General features: G+C 43.2%; 2 protein-coding genes across 2 annotated transcripts; one reads left to right on the forward strand and one right to left on the reverse strand.

Annotated features, from left to right (window-relative positions):
* The first annotated feature begins 1883 nt into the window (after positions 1 to 1883).
* LOC105926898 (leucine-rich repeat transmembrane protein FLRT3) lies at positions 1884 to 8282 on the forward strand. The gene is made up of 2 exons (XM_012863391.3): positions 1884 to 2349; positions 6873 to 8282. Exon 2 carries the CDS (start codon positions 6879 to 6881, stop codon positions 8247 to 8249), a length of 1371 nt encoding a protein of 456 aa, XP_012718845.2. The 5' UTR covers positions 1884 to 2349; positions 6873 to 6878; the 3' UTR covers positions 8250 to 8282.
* A 76-nt stretch (positions 8283 to 8358) lies between these two features.
* iscu (iron-sulfur cluster assembly enzyme) lies at positions 8359 to 11797 on the reverse strand. The gene is made up of 5 exons (XM_012863369.3): positions 11654 to 11797; positions 11412 to 11525; positions 11207 to 11317; positions 11033 to 11111; positions 8359 to 8727 (listed from the first exon to the last, which is right to left on the reverse strand). The coding sequence occupies exons 1-5, from the start codon at positions 11753 to 11755 to the stop codon at positions 8636 to 8638; spliced, it is 498 nt and encodes a 165-aa protein (XP_012718823.2). The 5' UTR covers positions 11756 to 11797; the 3' UTR covers positions 8359 to 8635.
* Between the last annotated feature and the right edge of the window lie 1590 nt (positions 11798 to 13387).

A 13387-nucleotide genomic window follows, 5' to 3' on the forward strand; every position in this document is an offset into this window, starting at 1 on the left:
CGTCCTTGTCATTCTTGAGTGTGCGGCTATTGAATTGGAACAAACGCAGCCCCCGAGGAGACATAACAATCAGAAAAAAAAAAGCAACAAGGGTTCTAAAATTAGGGACGTCTTCTACATGCACATTATCTTCCACTGAAAATCTGTAATTTTGAGCTCCATTCACCCAGGGATCACAGCTGACTATTTTAAGGTAATTACCCATGTAAAAGATTCATGACATGTGCTGCTCTGTGATAAGACTGAAGAGCGCGTTTTAATTTAAGCCTTGCTGAAACAGCAGTGAGCCCTGATGAGGCCGCTGACACCACCGGCCTGAAAGCAGGACGACAGGAGAAGGGCGGTGGGGTCTGGACCTGACAACAGGTCCTTTGTTCCCACTGGCTTCTGTCCAGAGTTCTTTAAGTATTCCAGCAGATGTAATCCAGATACATACACGGCCCTTTGGTGCAGAACAAGAGCCCGTGTATTGTCTGCACAATCGCTCGGCACTCTGATTTGTTCTAGTTTAGGGTTACAAACAACCCGGACACAGACTCGGCAGGGTTATTTACGCCGGATGCCCTTCCTGATGCAACCAGGATTCAAACCCGGTTCCCCCTTGTCAAGGACAGTCCATTCACCACATTGTTTTAATTAAGTTATCCACAACTTCCAGTTTCCCTGGGGTTTTAAATATGGTGCGACACAGAAGCTCCCTTAGCCTTCTCCTTTCGGTAAGGAAAATCGTTGCTGATCTTCATAAGCCAGAAAATAGCGATTTGCCTTAAAGCGGCAATATTTACATTCAAAACAATGATTAAAAAGGTTCAAATAACTGTGATAAACCGCAGAGAAACTGGACCCGGGATTTTCCTGTCACCACGCATGCGTACACTACAAAAATGGAACTGAAAATAAGTAAAATTTTCTTAAAATGTGTGTGTTTGTCCTTGATTTGAGCAGGTTAATAAGGTAATCTGCCAATAGAATAAGATTTTTGCACTTAAAATAGGAACAACTCATCTCTATCATCTCATTTCAAGTGCAGAATATCTAATTATCTTATTTTAGGGGTCAAAATACTCATTCCATTGGTAGATGATCTTATTTAACTGCTCAAATCAAGGACAAAAACACAAATTTCTAAAAACCATTTTATTTATTTTTAGATCCATTTTGCAGTGTAGAAGGGATGGCAAAAAAAAAAAAAAACTTACATCTTTAGACATCAGCTAAAAGTGGCTTCTCGGGAGGCCACCAGGTCTCTATAACAATCATTGGATAATATATACATGGCATTTTGGTGATGCAAACCGCCAAACTTTAACCTCTTGGTTTGGTCTCATGAAACTACTCCACTTTTTTTTTTTTTTTTTTACTGCAAACTTTCCAACTGGATTTGACGTGAGACAAAAGGAACTTAACTATGGCGAAGACTACATTGAATCATGAAGTTTACAATTTGTGTTTTCCCCCCATTGAATAAATGTAGTTAAATGTTTTTTCTAAAACTCCTAGTGTGAGAATATGCAATTGCTATAAAATCTTAATTCATTTAAGGCTTTTTACAATATTTTTGTCAAAGATTTAATAATTTTAAAGGGCAATGTTTTTGGAACAACTACTGAAACACTTCCCCCATGTGAATAATTCAAACATTGCCTTTTCTTTCTGCTTTTTTTTTTAACCCGTTTCACCAACTTTCTTTGTGACGGGCGTGTGACGATTACTTCTTAAATCTAGCGTCAAAACTATTTAAGAAAAACACGTTTTAAATGACGCTGAGCGCGAATAGTGAGCAGGTTAAAATGTCAGAGATCAGAGATAAGATGCCAGCGCACAATCAAAAGCAGCCAGGGTGGCAGGAAACGTGAGCCCCAAACACAACCTCACCCTCGGGTCAGATTCCCTGCTCTTTAGCCGGCAAAGCTCTAAATAATTCGAGAAAGTACTCCCCCCTTCACTTTCACTCCTCCCATCAGGTAGCAGGAAAGACACACAAACGCGGAAACCTTCTCTGGTAAAGACCTGAGAGTCAGTGCGTGTCTGATTTTCTTTTTTTACCAACCCTGACCTCCGGAGACCTCGGCCAAGAGGACACCTGAGACACGTGGGGTATTTTTCTATCTCTCCAAAACTGATTGGCGTTGTGCTGTTACCTGCCTCTTGACAAACAATAGGACCCCTCAATCAAGGAGGGTGGAGAGGAGGATCTAGAATAGGTAACAGAGCACCTTAAGGCCTTCATGAAACTTTGATGAGCGTCCACCTGGAAGTTGGAGCAGCGGTGGTCATCTCGAGAAACGGAGGATCACAGACCCCAGCCCATCTCTGCAGAGGAGCAAATTATCCCCAAGCAGGATAATGGTGAGTGTAGCCAGAGTTTAGTCGCTGATGAAGATGGAGTTTAGTGATAAACAAACAAAACCACTTTATATTCAGCTTTGACTAATTTATGTCACAAAACAACAAAGATGCTCTCTAGGAGGAGCTTGGTGACGTCTACTTGTAAATACAGTGCATGATCTGAACGAGGTGAAGTAGGATCGGAAATGTTGTTGGATCTTTTAACACGTGTGAGAGCACGAGCCAGGAGGTCCTAATCATGCGTGTGGAGTAACAACGCTGTAGCAGGTCGATGGATATGGCTTTGCTTTTGTAGCTGTAAATCTATTTTGGGTTAAATTTAAATCTAGAGTAAAGAAATCATCTGGAGCACGACGTTCTGTCCTGGCAATAATCCAACCGTGATGACCGACTGATTTTGTAGTTTTTACAGCCACTTTCTTTTGGTCTTGATATCAAAGTGACTAATTCAATTTAGAAAAAAATAATAGTTTCACTGCAAAAAGGGAACTAAAAGCAAGTAAATTTGTCTTGAAATGAGCGTATTTGTCCTTGATTTGAGTAATTTAAATGATCTGCTAATGGAATAAGATCTTTAAACTTAAAACAGGAACAACTCATCTCCATCATCTCATTTCAAGTGCAGTATATCTAATTGTCTTATTTTAGAGGTCAAAATACTCATTCCATTGGCAGATAATCTTATTTACCTGTTCAAATCAAGGACAGTCATTTCTTTTTGGTGTCCTGTCTGGCCATGTAGCAACTAGATTTGTTCTCTTAATGCTAAAGAGAGCCCAACAGATTTTACTTTCACAAGTGGAGCCTTACTGCTTCACCAAAGTGCTCTGCTTGATGGATGTATGTAAGAAACTTTATTAGATTTTATGCTGGGATTATTTCATGTTCAATGGCCACTGAAACGGGAAGGTAGAAGAGGGGAAAAGGAGAGATGAGACAAAATGCTAAAAGGGAGAAAGAGAAAGAGAGGAAAGGAAGAGAGCAATATAACATCCTCTCGTCTCGTCTACACCTACAATAGAGCTAAAAGAACACAAACCAGCCGATAAGTATTAGCTTTAGCCGTATTGAGCAGGGGGCAAAGTTTTCAACTGCTAGATCAGGGGTCTGCAGTTCCAGAGCCACAAGTGGCTCACTTAATATTATTACACAGTTAAATATTGCCATTTTATTGTTTTTTTTTTTTTTTTTCTGTGCCCCTGTGAAAAAACACTGGCCCCACCTTGGCCCCCCTGGTAAATTTGGTCTAGAACCGCTCCTGCTTCTACACCTGCAAAGAGATAAAAAGAACAGCAAAACCAGCCAATAAAGTATTACAGGTACAAACAACCAACGTCTTGATACCATCACTAAATAATATACAGTATTAATTAATTACATACAGTCATTTGCAGAAAATATTACTGCCTTTTAGTTTCCTTTTTTGCAGTGTTGGATTAACATTGAACCATAACAGCTGCTTGTTCTTCTGGAAACGTCTCTGAGGTGAAACCTCTGCCGTCTGCAGGGAGAAAGTGACTCTCAGTGATGTCAGGGTGACGATGTTTGCATCAGACTGACAAACGTTCAGGACTAGTGGTGGCTGACGTGTGCCATATCAGAGTCGTAGGGTCTGACCTGCTTAGTCGCAAAAGCATTCACACCCCTTGGACTTTTTCCACATCTGGTCAAGTTCCAAGCACAAACTTTAACGCATTGGATTAAGGTTTATTGTGTTCGACTAGGGATCAGCAACCTTGTCAATTCAAAGAGACACTTCGCCCCCACTGCTTCAAAATACAAAACTGTCTAAAAAAAAAAAAAAAAGCTTTATTACTTAAATACATACTGAATTAGATGTTTTCTCTTAAGAGCTAGCAACATTAAACAGAAACTGATTTATATTTAAAAATTTTAAAACAAAACAATCTTCTACATTTTACCAAGGAAAGAAAAAAAACTTTTTATATGGTAGAAAGACGCCAGCTGAGTGACGTCTTTGCAAATTCTCAGTTATCCGGGTCATCGCAGCAGCAAACAGGCCAACGATTTAAGCCCGTGTGCTCCAACTGAGTGACGTCTTTCCATAAATATAAAAAAAGATAGGTGCCCTACTTAAAAATATAAACATTATTTGAAGATGAAAAACCTTAAATTACTTTTAAAAGCATTGTACCCTTATTTTGAAAATATTTTATGTAGCTGTTATATGAAAACATACAGAAGAACTCCTAAAACAACCTTTTTTATTCTCTTTAGAATTAAAATAACGTCTTTTTTTGGTTTTAAAGAGCCAGGATGGAGGGGCCAACAACCCCCTGTAATGGGCCAATGCAAAGTAGCGCTTGATTCTGAATCTTTCCCCAGCTAAAAATCTGAAAACCTTTGTGTGCATTTGTCTTCAGACCCCTTTAGTCTAATACCCCTACAGAAAGTATTCCCCTTATTGTTAAATAGAGTTCACCAGTGTGTAATTTAATCCCAGGATGAATCCAGCTCTTCCCTGGAGACCTCAGAGGTTTGTCCGAGAACAGCCGAGAACAAACAGCACCATGAAAACCAAGGAACACAGCAGACATGACAGGGAGGACTCTGGAGGAGCTGTAGAGATTCACAGCTCAGGTGGGAGAGTCTGTTGACAGGAAAACCGGCGTTCACGCTCTCCTCTCACACAAGGGGAAATTTGTTTGCGTGGCATCATTCATACTGTGCACATAGTTTTTAAAATGCTTTAAAAGGACAGCAGATGAACAGAGATAAAACATGAAAAACACAAATGTATCAATAAAAATTAAGACACGCTAAAAAGCAAATTAAGGCAAACATTGGACGATTGAAAAGCTGCTTTAATCTTTATATAACTGCAGTAAACAGTTGTTTTCAGCCCTGGCTTAAAGGGGCCGACAGGTTTTCAGCGAGCTGGTTACAGAGCAGAGGACCATAGAAAATAAATCCTGAATTCTCTCAAACAGTCCTGGTCTGCAATACACCAGAAATACACCAGAAATCTAGAAATGAATGAATGATCCAGATCAAGGCGTGTTCATGTGCAGAACGGTCTATTCAAAGTCCAAACATATAAAAATAAAACATCTGAGGATCTGTGGCAAGACTTAGAAAACGACTTCAGATGCTCTCCGTAAAGTTTGGTCAAGTCTGAAATATTGTGCATGAACAGGCGAGCATTTGAGTCTGCAAAAGCGGAAAAGTAGACCCACAGAAGGTGGTTCTACAAAGTTGACAACAAATGCACGCAACGTCTAGATTTTTTTGGGTCGCTTTACTTTTACAATTATGAGCAACTTCCAAGTTGGCCTATTACATAAAATCCCACTAAAACAGTTCTTGGGCTAGAACGTGAGAAAGTTGTAGGGGTATTAATGCTTTTCCAAGGCCCTGTAGCTGAGGTCTGGCACGCGTTTAATGCCCATCACTCATGAGGAGCGACACGAGTTTAAAACTCTGCCAGAGCATCTCCAGACACTTCCTTTCACCGCCTCGTTGAGTGAATTATTGATAAGGCAGGGATCCTCTGACTATTACCATTCAGACAGCAGGTGCCTCTGTCAGGGAGAGGTGTACTTATACAACCTTAGTAACCGTCTAAGGCAGGGGTGTCAAACTCATTTTGGTTGAGGGGCCGCATACAGCTTAATCTGATCTCAAGAGGGCCACACGAGTAAACTCATTGCAAGATTAAATAGAACTAATAAATGTGGAGTTGTTGTTGATTTTTATATTAAATTAATTTCACTTTTACACAATATATTATGAATAACCTCAGCGTTTTTAAGAAAAGTATGTGCAATTTCAACAATACTTTTACTCAGTTAAACATTTACTTGTGCATTATGCATGAGAACTGATCACAGTGATTGTACAATATTGAAAAACATTTATTCACATTTTTTGGAACTTAAAAACACTGTCCTGCATGACAAAATACATCAAACAGATAAAAATTAAGAAATGATTTAAATTTTTCCACACCTGAAGCTTAATCTGCTGATTAAAACACAGCGCCCCTTGTGGACAATACAGGAACTGCATATTTTCAATTAAACGAAGTACATGTTTTTTTCAATAATTGTTTTATCATTCTCTTCCTTTTATCTCCTCTTTCTTTGACCTTTTGTTTTTTTCTTCTTGTTCTTCCTTTCCTACTTTCCCATTGTAGTGTCCATATCATTTGAGATATTCCCCACATGAATCATAATAAAACTATTCACATTCATAAATCAAGGGGAGCACTATGGCAAAGCAGTACTGCTCCACTTGTGAAAGTCAAATTTGATGAGCTCTTTTTGGCCTAAAGACAACAATTCTTTTTGCCACATTGCCAGACAGGACACTGTTTGACACCCCTGGTCTAAGGAGATCCAGTTGTCTGAGGGTCATCTTTGATGGATTATGAAGAATAAAAGGCTGCAAAATAGCTGCTGAGACAGAGCAAAATAAGCCATAGATTAAAGTTTTCCATGAATCGTCTGTCAGTACTGAAAACTGTTGCATCGTGTTTCTAATTTGCCCCTTATTCTTCGCAGTGAGCCATGCTTTGCTACAGAGGTGATGTCCTCCTCGCTCTCTTCGTCTGTCCCCTCGCCTGCCTCCCCGTGTCCCCGTGTCCCCCCGGCTGCTGCTGCCCCGGCCCGGGCTTCCTGGTCCTGTGCGAGTCGCTGGGCCTGCGGTCGCTCCCTCGCTCCGTCCCCCTCGGCACCTCCGCCCTGTCCGTGGCCAGGAACCGGCTCTGCAACGTGGACCACCTCCTGCGGGCCTTCTCCGGCCTGCAGGAGCTCAGCCTCAGCCACAACCTGCTGGCCCGCTTCCCCCGCGGCCTGCCCCCCAGCCTGGAGTCCCTGCTGCTGCAGGAGAACCGCATCACTTACATCACCTCGGGGGCCCTCAGGCAGCTGAGGAACCTCACCCGCCTCCACCTGGAGGACAACCGCATCCGTGCCATCCAGCCCGGGGCGCTGCTGGGTCTGCAGCAGCTGCGCGTGCTGACGCTGAAGGGGAACCAGCTGACGCGCCTCCCCGCGAACCTCCCGCCGTCGCTGACACGCCTGGACCTGTCGGAGAACTGCATCTCCTCCCTGGAGCTGCCCTCCCTCGCCGCTCTGGTCAACCTGCAGGTCCTGCAGATCAACAGCAACTGCCTGCGCACGGTGCCGGAGAGCACCTTCGACAGCCTGCCGCGCCTCCGGTCCGTGGACCTGACCGACAACCTGTGGGCGTGCGAGTGCGACATCCTGTACCTGTACCGCTGGCTGCTGAGCGGCGGGCTGGACGTGGCTACGGACCTGGTGTGCAAAGAGCCCGTCCACCTCGCTCACCGCCTGCTGCTGGACCTCTCCGTCGTCTCCATCTGTCCACGCGTCCTGAGGCCAAACGACGAGGCGAGCCCGCGCAGCTCTGCCAAGGCGGTGGAAACGTCGCGTCCACACGGAAACGAGGGCAACTTGTTGCAGAAGATATCAGAGCCCGCTATTAGCAAAGCGCAAAACGCCGCCGCTCCTCCCAGGCCTCGGGTTTTACCCTACACCCTGGAGGCTCTCACCTATGAGGAGTGTCTATCCCTCAGCGCGTCTCCTCCGCCTGTCGGCCCCACCGACCCGAGAGCTACGCCTTTTCCTGAGGAGGACCAGAGATGCAGCGAGAACGCCACAGCTCCTCGCCCCCAGAGCAACGCGTCCTCCGCCGCAGGAACGCCACCGGCCCCGCCCACCGGCAGGGAGGAGGACCCCCCGCCCACCGCGGACCCCCGGATGCTCGCCCACAGAGACTCGGCGGCCATCGTGTCGCTGCTCGCCGTGCTGTGCGTTCTGTTGGTCTTCGTGCTGCTGGCGGTGCTGATCGTGCTGAAAAAGGTTCTGGTGCGGCAGCAGAGGGTGGCGCCCGCTAGTGAGAGACCTGCTGGATGAAATCTTATACAAGCTTTATATATATAAAAAAAACTTAAGCTGTTAACCACAAAGCATTGAAAATTTTAGGCCAAATAAAATCCCGAAGCCAAAGACGAACACGTGCGAGTCTGTTTGCTTCTGCTTTATTGAGCATCTCCTTGTTCTGTGCAGAAAAAAAACAACAACAATCACTGCAGAGCAGAAAAATAAATCATCAGCGCTTCGGATCATTTGAACCCAAACGAATGAACAGACGCTTTGAGCTTTGAGGCAGCAGAACCTTAACGACGCTCCCTGGAGACCCAGAACCACTCAGAACCACTCATCTCCACGCGGCCCGGCTGAAAGATGTCGGTTGTTCTGATGTCAATAAATGTCTCGTCATGGTTGGTGACACAGCTTTCTTAACTGCTGGTGTTGGCACTTTGGTTTTTCTTGTCCTCCTGCTTTAGTCTGTAGTCTGACAGCGCTGCTTTTATGGCGTCTTCCGCGAGCACTGAGGAAAGAAAGTGAATAGAAAATTACTAAAGCTTTAGCACATCACATCCCATAATATATAATTTATTCAAGAAATAAAATATTCCATATTTAGAGCTGAAAAGGTCAACATGGAGTTTATAAGTGAATGGTCACATTAAAATGTAACGCTTGAATAAAAAAAAAACATGTTTAGATATTTGAAGAGATTAGAAATAAAAGTTATGAATTATCGTGTCAGCTATAAAGACTAAATTACTAACCTGGAGAGTTTTATAAAACATTTTTGTCAGATTGACGGAGCGAAAACTGGATCAAAACACAGTAATTTTACCAAATGACCCAATCTACTTTTAACCTTTATTTCAGACATCCAGCCACACCTGCTTTGTTTAGAACTTAATTTATACAGGGAGTGAGTACGTTTGCAACTTTAAGGCTTAAATATATTAATCCTCCAAACTTTAACCTAAAAGTAGAAACTGACCATGTTTGAATTATTTCTATACGTCTACAATACCTTTCAAAGGTACCATCTTTTAACTTTTTCCCATTATTATGGCAAAGTTCAGTGCTTTATTGGGCTTTTATGTGATGGATCAACACAAAGCAGCGCATTATAGTTGCTGAAGGAATGACAAAGGGTTTTCAATTGTACTGATCTGAAAAGTGTGGCAGGTGTTTGCATCCAGCCCCGTTTACAGAGTCTGCCTCTAGGTAATTTACTCTCCAGCTGTTCTCTGAAGGCATCAGGGGGTTTGTAAGAGAACATTAGAGAACAAACACCTTCATAAAGACCAGGAAGCAGACGGGTCAAGGATAAATGTGTGGAGAACTTTGAAGCAGAGTTGATCATTCCTGGTTGTGCGGTCCAGAGATCTGTCCAGAATAAAGCTGCCGCTGTTGAAACAAAGCCAGAGAAAGGCTTGTTTGCCATTTGCCTCGAGTCATTTAGGGACACAGCAAACGTGTAGCGACTCCTCCCCTGGTCAAAATCTGGCAAACACCCGATGAGTGATAGGAAGCCAGCAACAAACATCACCCGGGTCACCACAGTGAAACATGGCGGAGGGCGGCACCACGCCGTCAGAGTTGATGGCTGGAGCTAAATACAGGGGAATCCTGGAAGAATGCCAGCTAGAGACTGCAAAACCTGAGACTGGGCAGAGGTTCTCCTTCCAGCATGACCCTAACAACCTTAAACATAAAGCCAGAGACACGACGACTTAGATCAGTGGACTCAACCTCATATCCTCCAGGGCCGGGATCCTGCTGCTTTTTAGATGCGTTTCTCGACCTACATGTATAAAAGTCCGGCCCTCGAGGATCAGAGTCTGAGACCAGCGGTTTAAAATATACCTGTGATAGAATGGCCCAGTCAAAGTCCAGACCTAAATCGGACAGAGGATGTGTGTTGGATGACTTGAAAATGGGTTTTCCCAGACAATCTCCACTCAATCTGTCTGCGGTGAAGTTATGTTTGCCGAAAAAAAATAAATAAATAACTGAGCCTTACCTCAAGACTTTTAGCTGTAATTACAGTGAAAGGCGGTTCTTCTAAAGCAGGGATCTCAAACTCATTTCTAGATTGGGCCACTTTGGTATCATAAAGTCATAAAAAGGGCCGGCTGCACGCCTTTGATTTGATCATGTCATTTCAGTTCACATAAAAATATTTTTAAAAAATGCACAGTAAAATAAAAGTAGCCCCCTTAGGCCCGGTTTATACAGTTTATCTGCTAAAAAAGTTGATATTGGGTTGAGTTACTGGTTTTAATGTGTTGTGGGAAAGCTGACATCTAGTGGCAGAGTGATGTTACTACACAGTAAAAAAAAAAAATCAACATTCGCTACAGGAGGCACAGTTTTAGCCACTTTATACAACTTAAAAGCAAACATGCCTCTATTTTATGACATGATATGCCTTTTGTGGCTCTTGAGGGCCGAATAAACTGCCTTGACGGGCCGGATTCAGCCCACAGGCCTTGGGTTTGACACATGTTCTAAAGCATTAAGTCAGTGGGCTCCGAGTACATCTGCATGTCACCCTTTTCAAATAATAATTAGGAAAAACAATTATGCACCACTTTGAGTTGGTCTGTCACATAAAATCCTAATAAAAGATTGAGGGATGTGGTTGTAACTCGACCAAACATCCCTACATCATGAGAAGTTAGTTTAAAGATGCTCAAACACATCAAGTCACAACAACAGCACACAAGGAACCCAAATAGAAAATGTATTATATTAAATAAACGCTTTTTTTCTGGTTTCTAGTGTTTTTTTAAGCATCCAAAAAAGACCTTGCATTAAATAACCCTTACTGGAACAGTGAAGCTTGACGGGAGGAAGGCTGAGTTCTTTGGCGATGTCTGTGTTCTTAATCTGGAGCGCCTCGTCGATCTGCGGGGTGACAGTGGATCAATCAGACCTTCCACGTTTAAAGCAATCAACCAATCAGCGTGAGAGTCCGGTCCCGTGGACGGCGCCGCTCCTACCGACTTCCCCTTCACCCACTCTGTGGCCAGAGAGCTGGACGCGATGGCCGATCCGCAGCCAAACGTCTTGAACTTCGCATCCACTATCTTGCCGTTTCCGTCCACCTGGATCTGGAACGACACCAGAACGTATCAGTGGGATTTAGGTCCGGAAAAAAGAAAGAAAAAACAAAAACAAAAGCGGAACCGTGCAACCGAAGCTTACCTGCAGTTTCATAACATCCCCGCAGGCTGGTGCACCCACCAGCCCGGTCCCCACGTCCTTCTTGTTCTTGTCCAGAGAGCCCACGTTCCTCGGGTTTTCATAATGGTCCACCACCTTTAACAGAATGTAAACATGCACTTAAACATTTTTTTTTTTGTCCCACAACATACCGAATTCCTCTCCTCAAAAATAACGCGACACGGTAGGTCGTAATTAAAAGCCCGACAAGTTGGGTCTGTTACCTTTTTGTGATAGGAGCAGAGCGCGTTGAGCTCCGGTCGGAAGAACCGTTTGCTGAACGTTGACAGCAAAGACGCAGAATTTCGCACAGGCACCGCCGCCATCTTCCACTGCCAACGGAAGTGAGCTAGCGGACGCGACCAGTGACGACTGCTTCTTTGTTGACAAACAAGTGAGTGGGCGTTTCGTAGCAAGAGACCGCCCTCTAGCGGTGAATCGTGGTGTATACGTAAATGGTCTTTACGTGGTATGGCAGGCCGAAGTGACATATAATCACACTATACTCAGCTGTGGTTAAAGGGATAGCTCAGGGTTTTGGACAAGTTGTTTAGTAAACAGGAAAAAAATCGCAAATGTGCAATAACACAATTATTAAGGAAATAATTCAAAGTTAGTGATCAATAAATTCTAAGCTAATGGTTGATTATTTTCCTGTGTGAAACACAATGAAAATGTGAAATGTAAATGATAGTATGAAAAGCAAGCATATTAAATGTGTTTTGATTAAATACAGTTTTACTGATTTTCACAGCCCTGTCTTCCCTGTCGGATTTTTCATCTAGCTGGGAAGACGGGCTACACAGGAGGATAATTGGGACTGCATTGCTTCAAAGTTTTCAGCTTTTCTGATTAATCAGTCTCACCCACACAGCACTTTGCAATACCTGTGTGACTGCAGAAAAGTGTTCATATTTTCTTGTTCTGCTTCTTCACGCACAATAGATAGCAAGTCTTGCTTCTTTTCCAACTTTCTTAAAGGTATAGTAGGCGATTTTTCTGGAAGTTTAGGTAAGAATCACCCATGCCACTTTTTATATAACTGCACATGTGCACAACCATCCTACCTGCTGTTCTGCTACTTAGGAGGATCACATAAAACAATCTCCCAAATACACTCCGCTCTTACTGTTTTCTTTTGAGGCCTTCCTCTTCTTCTAATAAACTTGTAAGACAGTTTCCTTCTCGGGACTCTCAGCCATTTTTAAACAGCTGAAACCGAAGCTCATTGGATACATAAACACTTTGATGTCACAGCTAACAGAACGCCAGACCAGGTGTACCTACTATGAAGGGGGGAAAAAAATGACTGAACAAAAATTTAAAAGTTTAAATCACAACAAACAATGCAAATTGGAGAATGGTAGGAGAACTCAGCAGAGTGAGAGAAATAGGCCCTGATGTCCTCCAGTAACCTAAGCCTATAGCAGCATAACTATAGAGGTAGCTCAGGGTAACATGAGCCACTCTAACTATAAGCTTTGTCAAAAAGGAAAGTTTTAAGATTAATCTTAAAAGTAGACAGGGTGTCTGCCTCACGGACCAAAACTGGGAGTTGGTTCCACAGGAGAGGAGCCTGATAGCTAAAGGATCTGCCTCCCATTCTACTTTTAGAGACTCTAGGAGCCACCAGCAGACCTGCAGTCTGAGAGCGAAGTGCTCTGTTAGGAACATACGGGGTAATCAGAGCTCTGATATATGATGGAGCTTGATTATTAAGGGCTTTATACGTGAAAAGGTGAATTTTAAATTGTTTTCTTGATTTAACTGAAAACCAATAATGTATAGCTAAAAATGGAGAAATATGATCCCTCTTGTTAATTTTCATCAGAACTCTTGCAGCAGCATTTTGGATCAGCTGCATTTTGTGGACTTTCTGATAATACTTTCTCGCTGCAACTGTGCCACAGCGCAGCTCTCGGTTTGATATTTAAAACCTACAATGTTATTTGTAGTCA

This window comes from Fundulus heteroclitus, chromosome 12, assembly GCF_011125445.2.
Source record: "Fundulus heteroclitus isolate FHET01 chromosome 12, MU-UCD_Fhet_4.1, whole genome shotgun sequence".
NCBI classification, from domain to species: Eukaryota; Metazoa; Chordata; class Actinopteri; order Cyprinodontiformes; family Fundulidae; genus Fundulus; species Fundulus heteroclitus.

What these genes read in the sequence shown, in the direction of transcription:
- LOC105926898 (XM_012863391.3), top strand. Translation starts at nt 6,879, where the DNA reads ATGCTTTGCTACAGAGGTGATGTCCTCCTCGCTCTCTTCGTCTGTCCC.
- iscu (XM_012863369.3), bottom strand. Translation starts at nt 11,755, where the DNA reads ATGGCGGCGGTGCCTGTGCGAAATTCTGCGTCTTTGCTGTCAACGTTC. An exon ending in TCTGCTCCTATCACAAAAAG is followed by an intron (nt 11,526 to 11,653) that starts GTAACAGACCCA and finishes ATTCTGTTAAAG; the next exon opens with GTGGTGGACCATTATGAAAA. An exon ending in CGTCAAGCTTCACTGTTCCA is followed by an intron (nt 8,728 to 11,032) that starts GTAAGGGTTATT and finishes TTCTTTCCTCAG; the next exon opens with TGCTCGCGGAAGACGCCATA.